Source organism: Pongo abelii, chromosome 13, assembly GCF_028885655.2.
Source record: "Pongo abelii isolate AG06213 chromosome 13, NHGRI_mPonAbe1-v2.0_pri, whole genome shotgun sequence".
Taxonomy (NCBI): domain Eukaryota; kingdom Metazoa; phylum Chordata; class Mammalia; order Primates; family Hominidae; genus Pongo; species Pongo abelii.
Genome location: NC_071998.2, coordinates 67,673,133 through 67,698,550, shown reverse-complemented (window position 1 = coordinate 67,698,550; position 25,418 = coordinate 67,673,133). Strand labels below are relative to the sequence as shown.

At 34.6% G+C, this 25,418-nt stretch overlaps 1 protein-coding gene across 12 annotated transcripts in view; it reads right to left on the bottom strand.

Annotated features, from left to right (window-relative positions):
• Window positions 1–25,418, bottom strand: part of VPS13A (vacuolar protein sorting 13 homolog A) — a 245,159-nt gene that overhangs the window by 173,158 nt on the left and 46,583 nt on the right. For all 12 annotated transcript variants that reach the window (XR_010136525.1, XR_008509734.2, XR_008509735.2 and 9 more), the window contains exons 14-20: window positions 21,907–21,969; window positions 21,298–21,430; window positions 20,428–20,522; window positions 19,653–19,795; window positions 9,641–9,830; window positions 9,446–9,560; window positions 426–562 (exon numbers count right to left, since the gene is read on the bottom strand). Coding sequence is in view for 6 of the 12 variants with exons in the window: in XM_054520069.2 (XP_054376044.2) it covers window positions 426–562; window positions 9,446–9,560; window positions 9,641–9,830; window positions 19,653–19,795; window positions 20,428–20,522; window positions 21,298–21,430; window positions 21,907–21,969 (876 nt within the window). In the remaining 6 variants the exon portion in view is untranslated. The remainder of the gene's footprint in view (window positions 1–425; window positions 563–9,445; window positions 9,561–9,640; window positions 9,831–19,652; window positions 19,796–20,427; window positions 20,523–21,297; window positions 21,431–21,906; window positions 21,970–25,418) is intronic.

Below are 25,418 nucleotides of genomic sequence, written 5' to 3'. Positions count from 1 at the left end.
TACAAAAATTAGGTGGGCCTGGTGGCGGGTACATGTAGTCCCAGATAGGAGGCTGAGGCCTGAGAATCACTTGAACCTAGGAGGCAGAGGTTGCAGTGAGCCAAGGTCGCAGTACTGTATTCCAGCCTGGGCAACAGAGTGAGACTCTGTCTCAAATCAATCAGTCAATCAATCAATCAGCCAATCAATCTTAGATTTAAACCTGCCCTGCAGAGTTTAATTGGTCATTTTGCTTTCATAAGTGTAGGAAAACTACCTAATTGAGACTTCACTTTATTTAACAGAAAAGATTTCTCAAATCTTACTTATCTACCACAAATCTAGGAAAAAAAGCAATAAATCAAACTGTTTAAAAAACAAAATACATTTAAAACAAAGAAACACCCCAAATGCTATATCATAAATCAAATATTATTAGTATATACCTTTAGATGACCAAGGTCCAAAAGAAGCAGATTTGATGTAGGACTAAAAATTCCATCTTGTGGGACAATAATATATGAAGCCTTCAAATTAATTTTGAGATCAAGAATTTTCTGTGTTTCAATAATATACAGTAGACCTGGAAAAATATAAATCTTTTCTATGAACACTTTTCACAAATTACTCAAGAAATACAGAATCACTAAATATATGAACTGATAAAACAATCTTAATGTAAAATTAGTATTAATTTTAAAATGACCTCAGCAAAATACTTCCAATATAAAATTTAAAATATCTGCCAATGCATGTACTCCTATTTAAATATAGCTGAGTACAAAATTGGAGTAATTCTTCAAAAAAAAAAAACCTATAAACTCAATTTGGGTAAAACTGGGAAGATACAGACCAAAAAAAAAGTTTCAGTGGCATAAAATATTTATTCACAACAACTCTTAGAATCTACACAGATACTTCTCAATTCATAAACTTCATAAGCTACATTTACCATACTGAACAATAACACTTGATCTTAATATTATTCTGAGAATATAAAAAATCCTGGATTATCAAATCATCTTCAATAAAATCATATGCAAACCAGAAAAGGCAACAAACCAGAGTTTTCCATTCCCTAGGTCCTTCATTCACTTGGAGTTTTTTAGTCTAATAAATTTAATTCATTCACTTGCATGTGATTAGTATAACAAATTCATCTATTTTATGTCCCTAAGTCCAGCATCAGCTTTTAAATCTAAACAAATTATTTTCTATGAGATGAGAACCCTTTCTTAAAGAAAAAATTATATGAGCAGCCATCAAATCAGTTTGAGTAAATGAAAGATATTTGACTTAAAAAGTTTAAAAAGATCTGACACTTAAACAAAAAGGCACATTTTTTCACACACACACACAAAATGTAGGCAGGTCAGTATATTTGAATATAACCTTTGAAGTTAAGAATTTATTATTAAAGAATACATGTTCAAATGAAAGAATATGTCAACAATTTTAATGTACTTAAAATTACAAATAAAATACATGTACAATTATAAAGCTTAAAAGCAGACATTGAGCAAGTGTCAAGTGCCAACACATAATCAACTTAATATACAAGCCAACAGAAAGAAAATGAATAAATTAAAAGTAATTAAAATACCTTCTGTTTTAAATATCTATTTAAATTAAAATAGAAAATAAATAACCTAAGCCTGTGGTACAGTTTGGTATTTTACCCCTCCAAAACTCATGCTGACACCTGATTTTTAATGTTGGAGGTGGGACCCTAATAAGACCTGTCTGGGTCATGGGGGCAGAGTCCTCACAAATGGCTTGATGTTGTCCTCATGGTAATGAGTGAGTTCTCCCTCTTTTAGTTAGAGCTTGTTGTTTAAAAGAGCCTGGCACCTCCTTCCTTTCTCTTGCCATGTAATCTCTGCACATGTGGGCTCCCCAACCCTTTCTGCCATGAGTGGAAGCATTCTGAAACCCTCACCAAAAGCAGATGCTGGAGTCATGCTTCTTGTACAGCCTGTAGAACCATGAAACAAATAAACCTCTCTTCTTCACAAATTACGCTGCCTCCAGTAGTCTTTATAAAAATAACACTAATAAATTACACCTGGGACAGCTCTTCCTTGAAATATGAGAAACTGTTATCAAAACTGTGTCATCTTTAAGGGATTCCAATGGCCTTGCACAGGTAGCCCAAGCAAGACTCTAGTAGAGAGAGGAAGAAAACACCTTGGCATTTCCCATAGCCTATAAGAAGCAAATTCAAGTGAAATCTCTTAAAATGAGGATGGAAGGTGAGGTGAGATAGAGGTTTGAAAACAGACTGACAGATCATCAAAAATTCTGAAGACCATCCAATTAGCCTGAAACTTAAGAGCAGAATTGACTCAAACAGTTATTCATTCTTTTTCCCCAAATGATTTGGATTCAAACACAGATGGCATGATTTTACTAAAGTAACAAGAAGCATCCAGAAGGGTCAATCTGACATTCAAGATTCTCCAGAGACCATCTGTTAAGCATTTCTCTATCTTCATTTCCATCTCTAGTCTAAGGATTCCTCATGTATTCTGGCTTCTACAAATCTAAGTTCTGGTACTCTGTGGAAGTCCTACCATAAGCCTTAGTTTCAACAAAGCCTTTCTTGATGCCAGGACACAATGATTTCTCTAAGTTGTTTTTAATGGAAGGGAGTGGGGAGTATTTTATTTTGACTTTAGGTTGATCGGGTCTCTCCCCTATTTTCCATTGCACTTACAACAAAATCCTAACTGCTTAATATGACTTTCATGTTTGCATAATCAAGAGTATGCATCTTTAACATCCCTCCACTCTCCCCTCACTCATTACATTAGAACCAATTCAGCTTTCTACAACTTCCAAATTCACCCAGTTGTTTGCTAAGTTAAGCTCTTCACAGTGGACCATCACCTTGAAGGCTCTTTCTTACACCCTTTAGCAGTGTGGATCCTACATATATATCTGGTCTTAATGTTGAATTTTCAGAGATCTTCTCTGCCATTACCACCAAGACTAAATTGGGGCATCTATCCATTCTCATTTCTTTCACAGCATTTGGGCTGATTATAGAATTGTTTCCTCACTCAGCTCCAAATTCACCCACTTGTCTGCTCTGCGAAAGTAGATCTGAGTTGCTTAAATGATTTTCCTTTGCCAACTAGCACTGAAATAGATAAAGAACACAGGAGAGACACTGCAGGAGAAAAGAGTTGGCTTCCTGGTTCCAGTACAGTCATTTAGCAATATCCTGCAACACTGTGCCTTTCTCCAACACAATGCATAATGTGCAGATAACAGCACTCAAAAGCCAGTATTCTGCCCCTAGAACCCTCCTCAGGTGGTTTCACAGCAGAACGAGGGCAGTTGAGACATCGCCCCATGAATATTTTTCCTTTTTACCTCAGAGGATGGATTTCCAGAAAGTTTTAGAGAGCAGATTACCAGAAAGACACGAGAATGGCTTTTCTGCCATTCAATGACTCACAGAGGTTCCTTCTCCAACAAAGTGTGGATTTCAACTCTCAGGGAAGAGGGAGACCTCTTCCTAGGGAACGCTGTCTCAATTCTATATTCCTCATAACTACTATTCTTAAATATATGTATTTTTGGAGACAGCATCTCACTCTGTCACTTAGGCTGGAATGTAGGAGTTGCTTTCATAGCTCACTGCAGCCCTGACCTCCTGGGCTCAAGCAATCCTCCAGTCTCAGCCTGCCAAGTAGCTGGGACGATAGGTACACGCCACCAAACCTGATTAATTTTGTAATTTTTTGTAGAGACAAGGTATCACTATTTGTCCAGGCTGGTCTCCAACTCCTGACCTCAAGTGTTCCTCCCTGTTCGGCCACAAAAGCTCTGGGATTACAACTATGAGTCATGGCGCTTGGCCTCTTGTTACATTCTTTAAAGTTACTCTTTGGAGTAACAAAACAGTCCCTCATTACAGTTAATAATTCATTACATTAAATATACCTATCAAAATTACCATGTGGTTTTTCTCTCCTGATTGGACCCATACAGCATTAATCAAAATTTTCCAGTAGATTGCTCTTAGTTTTATATTTGTCCTATCCATAAGAGTATAACATCCATCAATAGGCAAGAACTACATCCATTCTGATCATTGCTATGTTCCCTAAAACCTAGCATAGTGTCTGACATATAGATTAGGCTCTTGATATATATTTAAATGAATAAATAAATGAAATAACTGAAAGAAAATGATTCACTATGATCCTATCAGAGAACCTTGTACTCTGAAAGAAGAGTTTTAGCAAATGACCACATCTGTTTTCCTGCCAGAGACAAAGGATAACTAGTTGAGCAGGCTCTGTAAGCTCATGCCATAGTTGACAACAAAAAGACCTGAAAGACCTTGAGTTCCTAGAAAGGAAGGGGAAAATAACAAGCTGAGCATCCCTAATCTGAAAATCCAAAATCAAAACGCTCCAGGATCTAAAACTTTTTCAGCACCACAATAACATGATCCTCAAAGATCATATTCACAGAAAATGCTGCTTAGAACACTCTGAATTTCCTATTTCCCAATTAAGGATGTTCAACAAGTAAGTAAAATGCAAATATTCCAATATCCAAAGAAATCTGAAATCTGAAACATTTCTGATCCCAAACATTTCTGCTAAGGGATACTCAACCTATAATACAAGAAAGAAACCAGGATGTTAATAGAGGAGAATGTAATAAAATAAAAGGAAGAAAGGAGGAATATGAGGGAAGGAAAGAACCTAAGTAACCAGAATCATTATAATATAGGTAAATTTTACAAATAGGTAAATTTTAACTTTCTAGAAAAAGTTAAAACATTACAAATAGGTAAATTTTAACTTTCTAGAAAAAATCCAAAATATATTAAATTTTAAAAATTAAGTGCAAAAACCTATCATAAAAGTTTTCCATTTTTTTTTCATAGAATTAGCATTTTTATACTATTGGTGTAGAAAAGAAAACAAAGTTGGAAGAACAGAGTTCAAATTTTAAAGGTTATTATGTACAGAAGGTAAAAAACTGAAGACTTCCACTTTCTAAAACATATTTCTGTAACATGTGAACTTTATATTGTGGATATTTACTGTTTGGTAATTTTTTTAAGTAATAAAAGTTGAGGTAAACAAATCTTAGAGATAAAAAAATCTCGAAATCTGAACGTCTATAGTGGATTTCCAATATGATTAATTTGTATTTAACTATGAGTTTCCATCAATCAAGAACAACTGACTAGAAGTAACCTGATCTTATGCTTTGGTTTCTACTCAGTATATAATATACCAATATACAAAATGTAAACTAGGAATGGAATACCCAGATTTTAACAAAGAATACAGGAATAAATGCAAACCCTACAGTTTCTAGAGGTAAGGTACTCATGTACAATCTAATTTAAAACTATTCAGATATAAAAATAGTAGAGAAAAATGAGCAAAAGCCAGAGAAGAAAGACACATATATTTTGAAGAATATAACACACACTTTTCTGTGAAAAAAGAAAAATTAATAACAAATCAAGATGCATATTATAATATAGCCTAACAAAAGACAACTAGTTAGACATTTCCTGAAGGTCTTATCAAAATGTGAAGTGATTTCTTGACTTACTTATCTAAATCATTTTATCTTAGGAAAGAGAACAAAGGAAAATGACAGATAGTATATCTCATATCTACCAACAAGGATAAAGTGAATATAATAAAAATGGCAAGAGAAAAATCATAATTTCATGCCAGATTTTATAGCCACCAAAATGGGACAAATTCTGAGTTCAATTAGAAGTGTACTCCAGACTTAACAAAACCAGAATTTTAAAACTTTGACAATGAAATTGGATCTTACTCCCAAAGAGAATTTCAGCCTCTCAGAACACAGGAAACAGAAGACAAGGATGGAGAGTCTAGCAAGAGTTCTCCTCACAAATCTGAAATCTTAAAGGACACTCACTCAAAGAAAGAATAATCGTGAAGTAAAACCTTCCTCTCCCTAAAACACTCTCACAGGGGAATGCAAACAAAGGCCGTGAGAAAAATTAGGAGAAAAAGGTAATACCTCTGTGAACGATAAGTATGATATATTCCTCAAGGAGGTATGTAGCCCAACAATTCTTTGGCAGTCCAGAATATCTTAAGCAATTAATTTAGTTATGCCACCAACATACCCAAGGTACCTGGCAGAAGAAATATAAATCTTCCCCGAATGAAGGCCCACTTATCTCAGGCTTCAGAGAATTCTCCCAAATAATATTCTAAGGAAAATGAGCAGATTGCAATTAAAAATTACCAAGCATAAAAAGACACACATTACCATAAGTAAGTACCAACAAAAACAAAAGACAGAAGATAGGAAAAACAGAACCACAAAAGTCTTCATATAACGGACTATCTGAAGAGAGAGAATTAACTGGTGAGACAGAATATAAAATACTGTACTTATGATCTCTGGAAAAAAAAAAAGAAGACAAGTGTAAAGATATCCATGGGAAATACAAAACCAAAAAAGAATGACAACACAGATTTTAAATTTAACAAAACAGAATTCCTAAAGGGAAAAATATAATAACTGAAATTAAACTTAATGAAGAGATTTGATACCACATTGGGTATGGCTAAAGAAGGACTCAGTAAATTAGAAGATAAATTAGAAGAAATTACCCAGCATGTAACACAGAGAAGAAACAGATGGAAAGAAAGCAGGATACAGAAGTTAAGGAGAATGGAAGATGGAGTAAGAAAGGCTAAAATTCATTTAGCCAGAATTCCAGAAGAGAATATATGTAAAGAGTTAGTAGCTAAAAATTTTCCAGATGATTTTCTAGAATTCATTAAAAATCCCAGTACTCAGATTCATGAAATCCAATGAATCCCAAAAAGGGTATATAAAGCAAATCCATAGCTGGATACACCAAACTGCAACAACAGAATACAAAAGATAAAAAGTTCTTAAATGTAAAAGAAAAGGGTAGATAATGTACAAAAAAAACAGCAGACACACTGACACCTGAATTCTCAACATCAGTAATGAAAACCTAAAGACAGAATGCCCTCTTCAATGTGTTAAGGAGAAAATGAACATCAACCTTTAATCCTACATACAGTAGTATCATGCCAAGCTAATATGCAAGGGGCATGGTGGCTCATGCCTGTAATCCCAGCACTTTGGGAGGCTGAGGGAGATGGATCACCTGAGGACAGAAATTCAAGACCAGCCTGGCCAACATGGTGAAACCCCATCTCTAATAAAAATACAAAAATTAGCTGGGCGTGGTGGCATACCCCTGTAATCCCAGCTACTCAGAAGGCTGAGGCAAAAAAATTGCTTGAACCTGGGAGGCAGAGGTTGCAGCGAGCCGAGATTATGCCACCGCACCCCAGCCTGGCCAACAGAGCAAGACTCTGTCAAAAAATAAAAATAAAAAAATAACAAAAACAAAACACAGATTTGCCACCAGCAGATTCTTACAAGAGAAAATATTTACAAGGGAAGTTTACAAATGAACTTCCAGGCCAGGCACGGTGGCTCACACCTGTAATCCCAGCACTTTGGGAGGTCGAGGTGGATAGATCATCTGAGGTCAGGAGTTTGAGACCAGCCTGGCCAACACGGTGAAACCCCATCTCTATTAAAATTTTTTTTAAAAATTAGCCAGGCGTTGTGGTGGGTGCCTGTAATCCCAGCTACTTGGGAGGCTGAGGTAGGAGAATCGCTTGAACCCAGGAGGCAGAGGTTGAAAAAAAAAATGAACTTCCAACAGAAAGAAAATAAAATCAGATAAAAAGTGTAAGGTATAAGAGAAATGAAGAGCAAAGAAGGTAGTAAATGCACAAGTAATTGTAAACTACCATGAACTATATACATACAGTACAATAAAGTATTTTTTTAAGTATATGGGGATGGTATATAAAGTTCAAGAGTACTAAAGTCCATATAATGACTAGGAGAATATAAAATTTTTCATTAAATTTATATTTTTACAAAAATGTATACTGTAATTTATAAAATAAAAAGAGATAGAGAATATTTAACTTCCCGATAGTAGATTGTAGGGAAGGGGGAAGAAAGGAATCCTAGAATTTATCCAAAGGAAGGCAAGAAAAATAAAACAAGGAAAACCAAATTCAAAAGCACAAAATAGGATGTTAGACATAAGCCTAAATAAATTAATTAAATGTAAACAATAGATATAAATAAAAAATAAGGACCATAAATCTAGATTGGAAAAAATCCTATTACATGTTGTTGACATGACACATGTGAAAACACAGGGAAAAAGTAAAAATATAAGAAAAAACATATACCAGGTAAATTCTAACAAAAAGAAACTTTGTACTTCATACTGATATCAGATCAAAAATAAAATAAAGTACAAAGGGAAAAAAATTAAAGCATTAAAGATGTGGTTTATAGCAGGAAAAATAATTTACTCCTGCATGTACTTAATGACAGTCTTAAAATTTATTTTTTTTAAAATTTTTATTATTATTACTTTTTGTGTGTGTGGCAGAGTGTCGCTCTGTCGCCCAGGCTGGTGAAACCTGGTCTCTATTAAAACCCCGTCTCTATTATGGTTTTGCCATGTTGGCCAGGCTGGTCTCAAACTCTGACCTCAGGTGATCCACACGCCTCGGCTTCCCAAAGTGCTGGGATTAAAGGTGTGAGCCACCACACCCAGCCAAATTTATTTTTTTAAACAAACTGACAGATCTATTAGAAATAGAAAAATCTACATTGATAATGAGGCATTTTTCATGTATTTCTCTTAATAACTGTTAGAACAAGGTGACAAAAGGAGAAAAAAAAATCCAGTAAGGATACAAAAAATTTGAAGCACAGGATTAACAATCCATACCTAATGAATAGGTATAGATATCAAAAGACAGACTTTTCAGCATATGAGGAACATTTTTTTTAATATCATACATTGAGCTAGAAAACAAGTCCCAACCAGTTACAAAGCACTAAAATCATACAGATAACCTCTATGGTCAACTATTTAATTAAAAAGTTCAATCTGTAATCTTAAACTTTCCCACAAAGAAATCTCCAAAACCAAGTGGTTTGACCGTTAAGCTCTGCCAAATATTTAAGGAAGAAATAATACCTGACCTTATTCAAACTCTCCTAGAGAATAAAAAAGGATAGAACTTTTTTCCCTAAGGCTGATATATCAAAATCTGGAACGCATTCTAAGAAAGGAAAACGAGAGGCCAGTTTTTGTCATAAACAGAGGTCCAAGTATCCTAAGCAAAATTTTGCAACTAACTTAAATGTGGTTACTAGGTAGGAACTTTCTGAGTGTAAAAAATGATTATGGTTTTATCTACCTTTAAACATAAAAGTACTAAATTAGTTTCTGTTAAACTAAAACCAGTCTAGAAATATGATAAATTTAAAATAAACTTTACTAAAAACATTCTACCCTAAATAAAAGTTTAATATAGGATACAGTATTTAATTCACCAACATTAATACTGGCATTTACCTGTTGCTGTCTTAATGCGAAATTCTTCCAGTTTTGTCAAAGTTGCTGCAGTGAGCTGTGCTAGATGTACCTCTTTTGGAGGTCTGAAGAATTCCACTATACTATTCACTGTCCTCTGTTAAAATAAACATCATTAACACAAACTCAAAGCAAACTAAATTATATTAAAACTTAGTAATTTAAAAAAATGCTTACTGCATCATATATGATTTCTAAAGGTTCAGCTTCTATGATACACCTCTGAGAAACAGTTTCATCTAATGGATTTATCTCAAATGTAATTTGGAAAAGTGACATTGCATCATCCAATGAAGACAGGAGGCGGGGTCTTTCTGAATTATCTGGTAAGCCAGTAATATGAAATGAATCTATTTTAGTTTCAAATCTGCATTAAAAAAAAAAAGAAAAACAGTCAGCAATCAGTAAAATTGTAAAGGATTTTAAAAATTGAAAATGATTTAAAAAATTAATGAAGACAACTTCACTTTGCATTTCTGACTCCAGTCCATTCCCATCAAAGAAGATATACAATGATTCCTCTAAATTGACATAGATTAATTCACAAAGAATCCTATTGGTGTTGATTTATATGTAAAAAAGTTATGATAAGCTAAAATTAAAATGACAGTAAATCTATAATGCTTAATGTAAAACTGAAAAGTTTTGCACATTTAACACAAGTCTATAAACATGTTTTCTTCTAAAAATAAAAATAAACATTTAAAGGCCAGACATGTGGCTCACACCCGTAATCCCAGCATTTTGGGAGGTCGAGACAGGTGGATAACTTGAGGTCAAGAGTTTGAGACCAAACTGGCTAGTGTGGTGAAACCCCGTCTCTACTAAAAATACAAAAGTTAGCCAGGCGTGAGGGCATGAGCCTGTAGTCCCAGCTACTCGGGAGGCTGAGGCAGGAAAATCGCTTGAACCAGGGAGGTGGAAGTTGCAGTGAGCCGAGATCATGCCACTGCCCTCCAGCTTGGGCGACAGAGTGAGACTCTGTCTCAAAAAAATAAAACAATTTAATAAACATTTAAAAACCAAGGATGAGGCAGGACTTCGAGAATGACTATGTGAGGAGCTCAGCAACTCTTCTCCCCACCAAACCAAACAGGGAAAGAACTGGTGAAAATTATAAAATCTCTGGAAATCGATCTAAAGGCATACAGCAAACAGAAAAACTTTTATTCAAGAAAATCTAGGCTGGGCGTGGTGGCTCATGCCTGTAATCCCAGCACTTTGGGAGGCCGAGGCAGGCGGATCACGAGGTCAAGAGATCGAGACCATCCTGGCCAACATGGTGAAACTCCGTCTTTACGAAAAATACAAAAATTAGCTGGGTGTGGTGGTGCATGCCTGCAATTCCAGCTACTCGGGAGCCTAAGGCAGGAGAATCTCTTGAACTCAGGAGGCGGAGTGAGCTGAGATTGCGCCACTGCACTCCAGCCTGGCAACAGAGCGGCATTCCATCTCAAAACAAACAAAAAAATCTACTAAAACTTGATAAGAACAGGGAGAGACTGTGGCATCTGAGCTATGATCATCTCCCACCTCTAATCCCCACACCACATTACAGAAAATCTACATTCATATGGGCGCAGCTAAGAAGATATCGTCACATGGCATTCTCCTCTTTATGTCTGTCTTCAAATTGTCTTCTCTAGTCTGTCTTACTTTCTGAGTCTGTGTCCAAATTTCTCTTTCCTTTGAAGAGCACACATCATTCAATTAGAGCAAACAGCATGAACTCATTTTAACTTGATTACATCTGCAAAGGCTATTTCCAAATAAGGCTATATTTGCAGGTACTGGGAATTAGAAATTGACATAATGTTTTGGATGATACAATTCTACCCACTACAGTAGGTAAACAAATGGAAAACCACATTCTTCAACAATCAACAACAACTAACCATGGAGAGGCAGGAAATCTAATTTCCACAGTTACCACATTATACCACTCAAAATATCAAGTTTTAAACAAAAATGTACAAAGCATACACAGAAAAGGGAAGACTAGACATTATGTTCAGTAAGCCAACATGTTAAATAAGCTTACACTCAAACACTAAAGAAAACCAGGAAAATAACATTTGAGCACAGAATATAAATTGACAGAAATTATTAAAAAGAACCAAACAGAAATTTTGAAGGTGAAAAGTACAACAGCCAATATGAAAAATTCACTACAGATGTTCCTTGACTTATAATGGGGTTATGTCCCAATAAAATCATTGTAAGCTGAATATGTCATAAGTTTAAAATGCATTTGACATACCTAGCCTACCAAGCATCATAGCCTAGCCTACCCTACCCTAAATGTACTCAGAATAGTTATATTAGTCTACGTTGGGAAAAATCACCTAACACAAGGCCTATTTTACAATAAAATGTTAAATAGCTTATGTAATTTATTCAGTACTGTACTGAAAAGTGAAAAACAAAGGTTGTATGGATACTCAAAGTAAGATTTCTACTAAATATGGATCATTTTCGCACCATCCTAAAATCAAAAAATCGTAAGCTGAACAATCATGATTTGGGAACCATCTGCAGAGAGGTTTAACAGAGGATCTAAGCAGCCCAAAGAAAGAATCATCAAACTTGAATACAGGACAACTGAAATTATTGAGTCTGAGGAGCACAAAGAATAATGAAGAACAATGAACAGTGCCTAAAGTGGGAGACCATCAAGTGGAACAACATATGCACTACGGGACTCTCCGAAGGACATGAGAAAAAGAAAAAGACATTAAAAATACTGGGAGAAATAATGGCCAAAAACTTCTCAAATTTGATAAAGAACACAAATTTATACATCCAAGAAGCTCAAAGACCTCCAATTAGGATAAACTCAGAAACTCACACAGCAACATATTATAATCCAACTGTCAAAAGCTAAAACAAGGAAAATCTTGAAAGCAGCAAGAGAGAAGCAACTCATCACATAACAAGATATGTAATAGATTAACAGCTAATTTCTCCTCAGAAACCATGCAGTCCAAAAGGCAGCAAGATCATGTACTTAAAGCGCTAAATGAAAAAAAATGTCAACCAAGAAATCTATCTATGACAAAACTATCCTTCTAAAATGAAGGAAAAATGAACACATTTCCAGATGAACAAAAACTGAGTCTGTCTGTCATTAGTAGACCTGCCCTACAAGAAAGGCTAAAGGAAGTCCTAAAGACTGCAATGACAGGATATTAGATAGTAATTTGAAGCCATACAAATAAATAAAAAACTCTTGTAACCATAACTACATAAGCAAATAAGAAAGCCAGTAATATTGCATTTTTGGTTTTTAACTCCTCTTTTTAATTCCTCTATGATTTAAAGACAAACATATAAAAACAAATATAAACCTAGAATAACGAACACATGTATGTAAAGCAGTAATTTGTGAAAATGATAACGTAAAGATGAAGAATGGAGCTGCATAAGAGTAGAGTTTTTATACACTATTAAAGTTAAGTTAGTGTCAATTCAAATTTGACTGTCTTAAATTTGGACTGTTAATTGTAACCCCTATGGTAGCCCTCAACAAAATGACTAAAATATGTTTGGAAAAAGAAATGAAGAAGAAATAAAAATATATACTCAAAAAAATTAACAAACACTAAGAAGACAGTATTGAGGAACTGAGGGGACAGAAGGTATAAGACATACAATAAACAAATAGCAAAATGGCAGAACTTCTTGCCTACCAGTAAACACGTTAAATGTAAATGAAATTAAACTCATCAAAGGAAAGATAGAGACTGGCAGAAGGATGAAAAAAACATGATACGACAATACAGATGCTCCTCAACTTATGACTAATTATTTCCCAATAAACCCATCGAAAATATTCCAAGTCAAAAATGTATTTAATATACCTAGCCTAAGTCAGGGACCATAGGCATATTGCCTAAAAGAGACTCATTTTACATCCAAAGACACATATGGGTTGAAAGTGAAAGGATGAAAAAAGATATTGCATGTAACTCATAACCAAAAGAGAGCTGGGTGGTTATACTAACATATAAAATAATCTTTAGCCAGGTATGGTGGCTCACACCTTTAATTCCAGCTACTCGGGAGGCTGTGGTGGGAAGATCACTTGAGCCCAGGAGTTCAAGGCTGCAGTGAGGCTATGACTACACCATTGCACTCAAGCCTGGGTCGCAAAGCAAGACCCTGTATCTAAATTAATAATTAATTAATTAACTTAAATATCTTTCAATAGAAAACTGTGACAAGAAGATAAGGTCATTATATTTTGATTAAAAGGCTCAATTCATCAAAGATACAACAATTATAAACATTTATACACCAAACAAAGTCCCCAAAATATATGAATCACACCTTGACAGAATTAAAGGGAGAAATAGCTCACAATAACACTTAGAAATTTCAATCTCCCACTTCCATTAAATGAGGAATATTTAGGCAGAGGAACGATAAAGTAACAGAGAACTTAAACAACATTATAAGCCAACTACATGTAACAGACAAATATGGACTACTCTACCCAACAACAGCAAAATACATTCTTCTCAAGTGCAAGCACATGGAACATTCTCCAGGATAGACCAAATGTTAGGTCACAAAACAAATCTCAACAAGTTTAATAAGAAAATACACCAAGCATCTTCTCCAACCACAATGGAATCAAATCAGAACTCGATAGAAGAAAAACTGAAAAATTCACAATTATGTGGAAATTAAACTCTTAAACAAGCAACAGGTTAAAAAAAAAAACCACAAGAGAAATCAGAAAATACGTTGAAATGAATGCAAATCAAACACAATATTACAAAATATTACAAAACATACAAGACGTATCCAAAAATTGTAATAACCCAAAAAGTATTACAAATATTTTGTAATAATACAAAATATTACAAAACACACAAGACTTATCCAAAGCAGTTCTCACAGGGAAATTTTTGTCTGCAAATGCCTACATTAAAAAAGAAAGATTATCAAATCAATAACCTCACTTTACACTTTAAAGAACTAAAAAGAGAAGAGCAAATTAAATCCAAAGCTCACAGTATGAATAAAATAATACATATCAGAGTGGAGACAAATGAAATACAGAAAACAAAAACACCAGAGAGAATGAAAAAAATCAAAGTTGCCACTTTGAAAAGGTTAACATATTTAACAAACCTTTAGATAAAATAAGAAAAAAAAACACTAAAGATGCAAATATCTATAACTAGAAATCAAAGTGGAGGCATTATGACACACCATAGAGGAATAAAAAGTACTACAAAAGAGTACACTGCAAAAAATAGTACAAACAAAATAGATAAATGAACAAATTCCTAGAAATATACAAATTACAAAAACTGCCTCAAGAAGAAATAGAAAATCAGATAACTAATAGGAAGTAAAATCTTTCTATAACCTTAAAAACCTATAGTAAACTTTACTGTAACTTATAGATCCTACTTATAAACCTATAAACTATCAGTAAAACTTTACTATAAACTTTAGTATAGTAAAACTTACTATATCCTTTTAAACTTACTTATAGTAAAACCTATAACTAGTAAGGAGTAAACCAGTAACCAAAAACTCTCAACAAAGAAGAATTCAGCTGATATGGTTTGGCTGTGTCCCCACCCAAATCTCATCTTGAATTGTAGCTCCCATAATTCCCCCATGTCGTGGGAGAGACCTGATGGGAGGTAACTGGATCAAGAGGGTAGGTTTTTCCGGCGCTGTTCTCATGATAGTGAATAAGTCTCACGAGGTCTGATGGTTTTATAAAGGGAGCTCCCCTGCACAAGCTCTCTCTTGCCTGCCTCCATGTAAGATACGACTTTGCTCCTCATTTGCTTTCTGCCATGATTGTGAGGCCACCCCAGCCATACCGAACTATGAGTCAATTAAACTTCTCTCCTTTATAAATTACCCAGTCTCAGGTATCTCTTTATTAGGAGCATAAGAACAGACTAATACAAGGACCAAATGGCTTCACTAGTGAATTCTACAAAATTTTTAAAGACGGATTAATAACAATCCTTCTGAAACTCTTCATAAAAACAGAAAAAGCATCTATTTAGCATTTATTTAAATGGAAAGATATCCCATGTTCACAGAAGACTTAATATTGTTATTATGGCAATACTACCAAAAGCAATCTACATACTGAATGCAATCCCTATCAAATTTCAAAGAGACACTTTCCAGAAATGGAAAAGTGAATCCTCAAATTCATAAGGTCTTGCAAGCAACCCTTGAACAGCTAAAACATTCTTGAAAGAGCAGAACAAAATAGGGAAGACACTTCCCAATTTCAAAACTTACTAAAAATCTGCAGTAATCAAAACAGTACGATATTGGTATAATGATAATCATAGTGAAAGTCTAGAATAAAAATGAGATAGAATTGAGAGTCCAAAAATAAAGCCATACATACATCTATGGCTAATTGATTTTCAACAATGATACCAGGAGTGTTCACTGAGGAAAGAATATTGTCTTCAACAAGTGTGAGGGGACACCGGGATATCCACATGCAAATGAAATGAGTTGTACCAATTCCTTACGCCATTTACAAAAATTAACTCAACACAGGTCATAAACGTATATGTAAGAGACAGAAGTATAAAACTCTTAGAAGAAAATACTGGAGTAGATTTTCACAACCTTGGATTAGGTGAACCTTCTGAGACATCAGAAGTATGAACAACAAAATATAAGACCGGATGAAGTGAGCTTCAAAATTAAAAACTTCTGTACACAAAGGACAGTGTCAATGAAGTGAAATGACAAAATAAAGAATAGAAGGAAATATTTGCAAATCATGTACCGGTGACAGTTTAGTATCCAGAATACAAAAGAATTCTTACACCTCAACAACAAAAGAAAAATAACTCAATGAAAAAATAGACCCAATGAACTTATACAAAGGGCCAATATCCACATGAAAAGATGCTGAACATCATTAGTCATTAAGGAAATTCAAATCAAAACCACAATAGATACTAAACACCCATAAGGATGGCTGTAATTTAAAATAAAAAAACAGAAAATAACAAGTGTTGGGAATGATATGGAAAAAATATGAATCCACGTACATTGCTGGTGGGATTGTAAAATGATGCAGACCACACCCAACTCACATCTAACGCCATAATGGTGAAAGGATGAACGCTTCCTTCAAAGAACAGAAACAAGAAGAGAAGCCCACTCTCATAATTTCTATTTAAAATACTACTGGAGGTTCTAGCCGGGGCAATTAGGCAAGAAAACAAAAGAAAGGGCATCCACATTGGAATGGAAGAAGTAAAACTATATTTGCAGATTATATGATCATGTATATAAAAAATCCTAAGGAATCAACTAAAAAAACTCGTTGAACTAATGAAACAAGTTCATCAAGGTTGCAGGGTACAAGTGCAGTATAGAAAACTCAATTATATTTCTATACACATAATAATCCAAAATGAAATTAAGAAAACAATTCCATTTATATCATCAAAAACAATAAAATACTTGCAAATAAACTGAACGTAAGAGGTATACTGTATCTGAAAACTGTAAAACATTGTTCAAATTTTAAAAATATCTAAATAAATGAAAAGACATCCAATGTGCATGGATTGGAAGACTTAATATTGTTTAGATGAGTAGCTGAATAATTTGTGCTGAATAATTTGTTCAGTACACCCAAAATTGATCCACAAAATTCAACACAATCTTTATCAAATCTGAGCTTATTTTTTTGCATAAATGGACAACATAATCTTAAAATTTATACACAAGTTTAAGGAAATAGGACAGCTAAAACAAAAAAACAAAACTGGAAGAGTCATACTTCCTGATTACAAGTTCTACTATAAAGCCACCATAATTAAAACAGTAGGGTACTGGCATAAGGCTAGACATATAGAACAATGGGATTAGAATTAAGAGTCTAGAAATAAATCCTTACATTTATGATCAACTCATAAATTTTGACAAGGCTGCCAAGATCATTCAATGGGGAAAAAATAGTTTTTTCAAAAAATGGTGCTAGGACAACTGAATAATCTCATGAAAAAGAATGAAGCTGAACCCCCCACCTCACACCACACACTAACATTAACTCAAAATGGATTCTAACCCTACATATAAGAGGAAATAGCATAAAATTCTTACAAGAATATATAGGAGTATATATTTGTACCACTGGAGTAGGCAAAGATTTCTGAGTTATAATGAAACGCATGTGTAACAAAAAAATATATAAATTTGACTTCACCATTAAGAAAAATAAAAAGAAAACACAGTGAGAGAAAATAACTGAAAATTGTTTATCTAATAAGAGATTTGTATCAAGAATATATAAAGAACTCTTGTAACTCGATAATAAAAAGACAACCCAATATAAAATAGGGAAAGAAATCTAATAGACATTTCTCCAAAGAAGATATGCATGTGAAATGGCCAATAAACACACAAAAAAAGCTCAAAATCCTTAGCCATCAGGAAAATGCAAATCAAAACCACAGTGAGATACCATTTCATACTCACTAGAATGGCTGTAATCAAAAGAACAGATAATAACAAGTGTTGAAGAAGATATGAAGAAATTGGAAACGTCATACACTGTTCATGGAAATGTAAAATGGTGAGGCTGCTTTGGGAAACAGTCTGGTAGTTCCTCAAAAGGTTAAATAGTATTAGCATATGAGACAGCAATTCCACCCCAGGTGTATACCCAAGAAAATTAAAACCCACCTCCAAACAAAATATTACTCATGAATACTCATAGCTGCAATACTCAGAATAGCCAAAAAGAAGGAACAACCTAAATATCCTCAACAGTTAAATGGATAAACAAAATGTGATGTGTCCATAATAGAGATTACTAGGCAATAAAAAGGAATGTACAACAGGATGAACCTTGAAAACATCATGCTAAGTGAAAAATGCCAAACAGAAAAGACCAGATATTGTATGACTACATTCATATGAACTGTCCAAAATGGACAAATCCTTTCAAATAGAAAGTAAATTAGTTGTTGCCAGGGGCTGGGTAAGCGGGCACTTGGGAGTGACTGCTAATGGTTACAGGGTTTCTTTGGGAGTTGTTAACATATTCTCGAATGAGCCAGGCTCACACCTGTAATTCCAGCACTTCGGGAGGCCGAGGCTGGCGAACTGCTTTGAGCCAACAAGCTCCAGACCAGCCTGGGCAACATGGTGAAACCCCATCTCTACAAAAATTCCAAAAATTAGCAAGGTGTTGGTGGCTTGAGCCTGTAGTCACGGCTACTCAGGAGGCTGAAGCTGGAGGTTAGCCTGAGCCCAGGAAGCAGAGACTGCAGTGAGCCAAGATCCTGCCACCATACTCCAGCCTGGGCAAGAGAGTGAAACCCTGTCTCAAAAAAAATAAAGAAAATAAAATAAAGAAAAGTTCTAGAATTAGATAGTAGTTGATAAGGTTTGGCTCTGTGTCCCGACCCAAATCTCATTTTGAATTGTACTCCCATAATTCCCATGTGTTGTGGGAGGGACCTGGTGGGAGATAATTTGAATCACGGGGGTGGCTTCCCCATACTGTTCTCATGGTAGTGAATAAGTCTCATGAGATCTGATGGTTTTAGCAGGGGTTTCCGCTTTTGTATCTTCCTCATTTTCTCTTGCTGCCACCAGGGAAGAGGTGCCTTTAGCCTCCCCCGACGATTCTGAGGCCTCCCCAGCCATGTGGAGCTGTTGGTCCAATTAAACCTCTTTTTCTTCCCAGTCTTGGGTAAGTCTTCATTAACAGCATGAAAATGGACTAATACAGTGGTGGCGGTTGTACAACTTCGTAAATATACCAATGTGAAATTACTATATAATATAGTTGTGAAAAATCAATGAATTCCACACTTTAAATGAATTATAGGATATGTGTATTACATCTCAAAGCTATTTTTAAAAAAATAAAACTAAACACTCTCAGATAAAAACCACATTGTTAATGCTGTTTCTTTTTGTGTAGTGTAGTTGCTGATCATTTTTGTATTATTCTTTAAGGCCCTATGTTTCACTGGAATGTGGTTTTCTACTGAACATGTATTATTTTAACAATTAAAAAAAAACCCTAAGTTTCCTGAAACCACAAAAGGATATATGAAACTATAGTGCTCTTTACAAAAGACTAGGAATGTGACCTAATGTCTAAAGAACACAGTGAAGTTTTTTCATATATGATAAAAGAAGATAAATTAATACTTACTTTATTGCTTGTGCTCCTGGTCTTTGCACAATTAAGGTGCTAAATTCTTCTATTACAATATCTACCAGCTCAGGTTTTTGATGATTTTCTCTTAGAACAATAGACATACTTTTCAAGTGGACAAAAAACTTCAAGGCTTCAAACTAAGGTATATTCAGAAGAATAAAATGAAAACATATATATATATATAAGCATAACAATCTTATTCTTATAGTACATTCATTTCAAAAACACCAAATATTTTAAGGACATTTTATTTCTTGAAGAATCATCACATTGACACCAAAAAAAGAGACAATATTTATCCCTACCTTAGAAATTAAAATAAATGCAATTACAGACCCAGAAAAAAGATCACAGAACAAGTCAGTAACATATATTTTTGAAAGGCTTAAAAATGGACATATGTAACATTAAATTCCAAAGCATAAGGTCAGGAGCAGTGGTTCACACCTATAATCCCAGCACTTTGGGAAGTCGAGGCAGGCGGATTGCTTGAGCTCAGAAGTTCAAAACCAGCCTGAGCAACATGGCAAAACCCCATCTCTATCAAAAAAAAAAAAAAAAAAACACAAAAATTAGCCAGCATGAGGGCACATGCCTGTGGCTCCAGCTATTTGAGAGGCTGAGGTGGGAGGATTGCTTGAGGCCAGGTTAAGGCTGGCAGCAGAGATCACACCACTGCAGTCCAGCCTGGGAAACAGAGTGAGACCCTGTCTCTAAATAAATAAATAAATAAATAACTTCTAAGGTATAAGGCAAGAAAACATCTTACTGTTTTTAGTATAGTTGGATCAACTGCTGTTTCGCTATAGCCAATTGCTTCATAGAGTAAAGCTTTTTCTTCAGGTGTCAACATTTCTTCAAGAACTACAAATCAGAAAGAAGTGCTTTAGGTTCTTAAACAAAAACAATAAAATTAACACAATGTATCTGCCTTTAGTAAACAGAATGTGAAATTTACTTTCTTGAACGCTCTTAAGAAATTATAAACACTGAATGTTTGAATGGGGCTGGCAATTTTACAAGTAATTATCCAAACTATAAATTGCTAAATATATAAGTTTAGCAACATTAATTTATATTTGCATTAAGCAAGAGCTCAAAAACGGCTAACTATATTAGACAATAGCACTGTGCTAATCAACACATTTAGTATAAAAAGTAGGTAGTATTAATATTGTAATTTCCTCCCATGTTATAGATGATAAAACTGAGGTTTAGTGCACTTAAATAACTTGCCAGAGACACACTGCTAATAAGTGATAGATCTAAAACATATACCTAAGTCTCTAAACCTCCAAAGCTATACTCTTAAGCTGTTGGCTAAAAATCAAAAATCTTTCCAAGAAACAACTTCAATAAAAATTTACAGTGGAGAACACTTTGGAATTTTTATTTATTTATTACTGTGCTATATGCATTCACTAAATCTCTGGGCATAAAGCTCTTTTGTAAGCACTAGTATGATTTTTTAAATTATTTTTCATTTTTAAACTAACACACATTTTCAATGTTTTAATAGTTTTATTTGTAATAACTTTATATATAATTACATAAATATACTTCAATGTCTATTTACGCAAAAAATGGCAAAACTCTGACACCCAGTGATTAACTATGCTCTAAAATGAAATGGACATACTTTCAGGTTGAACATCTGGTTGCTGTTCATTAGTATTTTGTTCTGACCAAGACCATAGCCAGCTAAACCACCCTTTATTATCCTCTGGATCTTTTACTCCTTCTTTGTAAATTTTGTATCCAGCTTTCTTTACCTAAAATGAATAAATTTTCAAATAAATGACACATTATCCTTTATTTAGCAACTGAAACAAATATAAGCAAGACATTTTGAGAACTTATCCTCTTGAGTAAAATGAATGTAAACAATATACACATTAATAACAGAACACAGTAACTGCAACATTAGTCAAACATAAGAATTTAGGAGTACCACATAGTTTTTCCACCATCTTCTAAGAAATGATGATTGAAAAAAAATAAATTGGCTTTTACCTTCATAACTGAATATTTGAAAAGCCCAAATATTTAGAAAGATTTTTTCCCATAGAAATCTGTCTGATTTAAATGGATGTGCCAAAAAATATTAAATAATTTTCTTATAATACTAAAAAGCAAATTGAACCATTTTTTGGAAACAATATGTTACAGTATAAGATTAATAATATCACATCTGTCATATCTATATGGAATTCAGAATTATTTTTACTAATTGAAAAGCCAAGATTACCTCAACTTCTGCCTTCTGTCTAGCTATAGTTATATTAAAGACATCCAAAGTTTTTTCCAACTCCTGAAAAAATAAACAAAAATGTGTTAACTTTACAAAAATTTTACATAAATAACTTAAGCACATAATCTATCAAACGGCTGCACTAAAGAAAAGATATAATAGGAAGCAAACAACAGAACATTCATCAATATAATACATACGTTAAATTCTGGGAAGCAATGCTTGAACATATTTCAGCATGGAAATTAGTACATTAGAGAGTAATTTTTTGAAAAATGAAATCATACACATTATGCATAAAAGAGTTCCAAACTCTTCAAGTTATAAACACATATTAAAATATGTACATGCATTGTTTAAAATGATTTTATTTGGGTTTAAACTACAGATAAGGGTAAGCATATTGGTTACATTTTCAACTAAAAATATAATTAAAAGGCCAAACACAGTGGCTCATGCCTGTAACCCCAACATTCTGGGAGGCTGAGGCAGGCGAATCACTTGAACTCAGGAGTTCCAGACCAGCCTGGGCAACATGGCAAAACCTCTACAAAACATACACAAATTAGCTAGGCATGGTGGCACATGCCTGTAGTCCCAGCTACTTAGGAGGCTGAGATGAGAGGATAGCTTAAGTCTGAGGGGTCATGGTGCCACTGCACTCCAACCTGGGTGACAAAGCGAGACCCTGTCTCAAAAAATATATATACATAGATATACAATCATAAATCCTTCATATTATGTGTACAGCCTGTATGTTATCATTAAGATACAGGCATACCTCAGAGATACTGCAGATTCAGTTCCAGATCACCACAGTATGGCAAGAGTCAGACAAATGTTTTGGTTTTCCGGTGCATATAAAAGTTATGTTCATACTACATTATAGTCTATTAAGGGTGCAATGGCATTGTCTTAAAAAAAAAAACATAAATACCTTAATTTTAAAATACCTCATTGCTAAAAAATGCTAACAATCATCTGAGTCATCAATGAGTTGTAATATTTTGCTGGTGGAGGATCTTGCCTCGATGTTGATAGCTGCTGTCTCATCAGGGTGGTGATTGCTGAAGGTTGGGGTGGCTATTGCAATTTCTTAACTGAAGTTTGCCACATCAATTGACTCTTCTTTTCACAAATGATTTATCTGTAGCGTACAATGCTGTTTGATAGCATTTTACTTACAGTATTTCCTTCAAAATTGAAGTCAATCCTCTCAAACAGCACGCTGCTTTATCAACTAATTTTATGTAAATTTCTAATTGTCATTTCAACAATGTTCTCATCTTCACCAGGAGTATATTTCATCTCAAGAAACCACTTTCTTTGCTCTTCTATAAGAAGCAGCTCCTCATTGGTTAAAGTTTTATCATGAGATTGTAGCAATTTAGTTACATGTTCAGACTCCATTTCTAGTTCTCTTGGTATTTCCACTACATCTGCAGTGACTTTCTCCACTGAAATCTTGAACCTCTCAAGGTCTTCCATGAGGGTTGGAATCAACTTCCAAACACCTGTCAATGTTCATATTTTGACCTCAACCCATGATTCACAAATATTCTTAATGGCATATAGAATGGCAAATCCTTTCCAGAGGGTTTTCAATTTACTTTGCCCAGATCCATCAGAGGAATAACTACCTATTTCATAAGGCAGCTATCATCTTACAAAATGTACTTCTTAAATAATAAGACTTGAAAGTTAAAATTACTCTTCAATCCATGGGTGGCAGAATAGATGTGGTGTTAGCAGGCATGAAAACAACATTCATCTCCTTGTATATCTCTATCAGAGCTTTTGGTGACTAGGTGCATTGTCTATTAGCAGTAATATTTTGAAAAAAATCTTTTTTATTGAGCAGTAGGTCTGAGCTTGGGTTTAAAATGTTGTAAACAGATATGTTGTCATCCAGGCTTTGCTGTTCCATGTATAGAGCATAGCCAGAGCAGAGTTAGCATATTCTTAAGGGCCCTAAGAGTTTCAGAATGGCAAAGAATCACTGGCTTCAACCTGAAATCACTAGCTACATCAGCACCTAGCAAAAGAGTCAGTCTGTCCTTTGAAGCTTTGAGGCCAGATATTAACTTTTTCACTCTAGCTAGGAGAGTTCAGATGGCATCCTCTCCCAGTAAAAGGCTGTTTCATCTACACTGAAAATCTGTTTAGTATAGCCACCTTCATCAATGATCTTAGCTAGATCTTCAGGATCACTTGCTGCAGCCTCTCCATCAGCACTTTCTTCTTCGCCTTACACTTTTATGTTATAGAGACAGCTTCTTCCCTTAAACTTCAAGAACCAATCTCTGCTACCTTCAAACTTTTCTTCTGCAGCTTCCTCACCTCTCTCCGTCTTTATAGTATTGAAGAGAATATGTTTAGGGCCTTGCACTGGATAAGGCTTAGAGGAATGCTGCAGCTGATTTCATCTATCTAGACCACTGGAACATTCTCCACATCAGTAATCAGGCTGTTTTACTTTCTTATCATTCATGTGTTCCCTGGAATAGCACTTTCAATTTCCTTCAGGACTGAGCTAACCACTGGGCACAAGCAGCCTAGCTTTTGGCCTATCTCTGCTTTCAACATGCCTTCCTCACTAAGCTTAATCATTTCCAACTTTCAATTTAAAGTGAGAGACGTATGATTCTTCCTTATATTTGAACACTTAGAGGCCTTTGTAGGGTTATTAATCAGCCTAATTTCAATATTTTATCTCATGGAATAAGGAGGCCCAAGGAGAGGGAGTCAGGAAAACAGCCAGTCAGCAGAACAGTCAGAATACGCACAACATTTATTAAGTTTGCTGTGTTAGAATAAAAACTTCAGCCGAAGTATATTTAAAAGATTTAATTAAGCAATGAACAATTTGCAAATCGGGCAGCCTCCAGAGCCAGAAGAGGCTCAGAGACTCTGGTGTAGCCATACGGTGGAAGATTTATGGACAGAAAAAGGAAAGTGACATAGAGAAAATGGAAGTGAGGTACAGAAACAGCTGGTTTGGTTATAGCTTAGTGTTCACCTTATTTGAACACGGTTTGAACAACTGGCCACATGTGATTGGCCAAAACTTGGTGATTGGCACAAGAGTAGACTAGAGTCTGTTTACACTTCCATTTAAGCTATAGTTCATGGCGTACAGAGAAACCTTTTGGCCAAACTTAAAATATATAAGGAGGCAGCTTTAGTCTAAACTTAACAGCTGTCTTATACAGATGCAGTTTGTGGCACCCCAAAACAGTTACAACAGTAACAGCAAAGATCACTGATCATAGATCATCATAACAGATATAATAACAATGAAACAGTTTGAAATATTGTGGGAATTACCAAAATGTGACACATAGACATGAATAAATGCTATTGGAAAAATGGTGCCAACAGATTTGCTAGACACAGGGTTGCCACAAACCTTCAATTTGTAAAAAACACAATGTCTGCAAAGCACAATAAAGCGAAGTATGCCTGTATTTCAAGTAGACCCAGATACACTTAAAACTTGTTTTTAATAC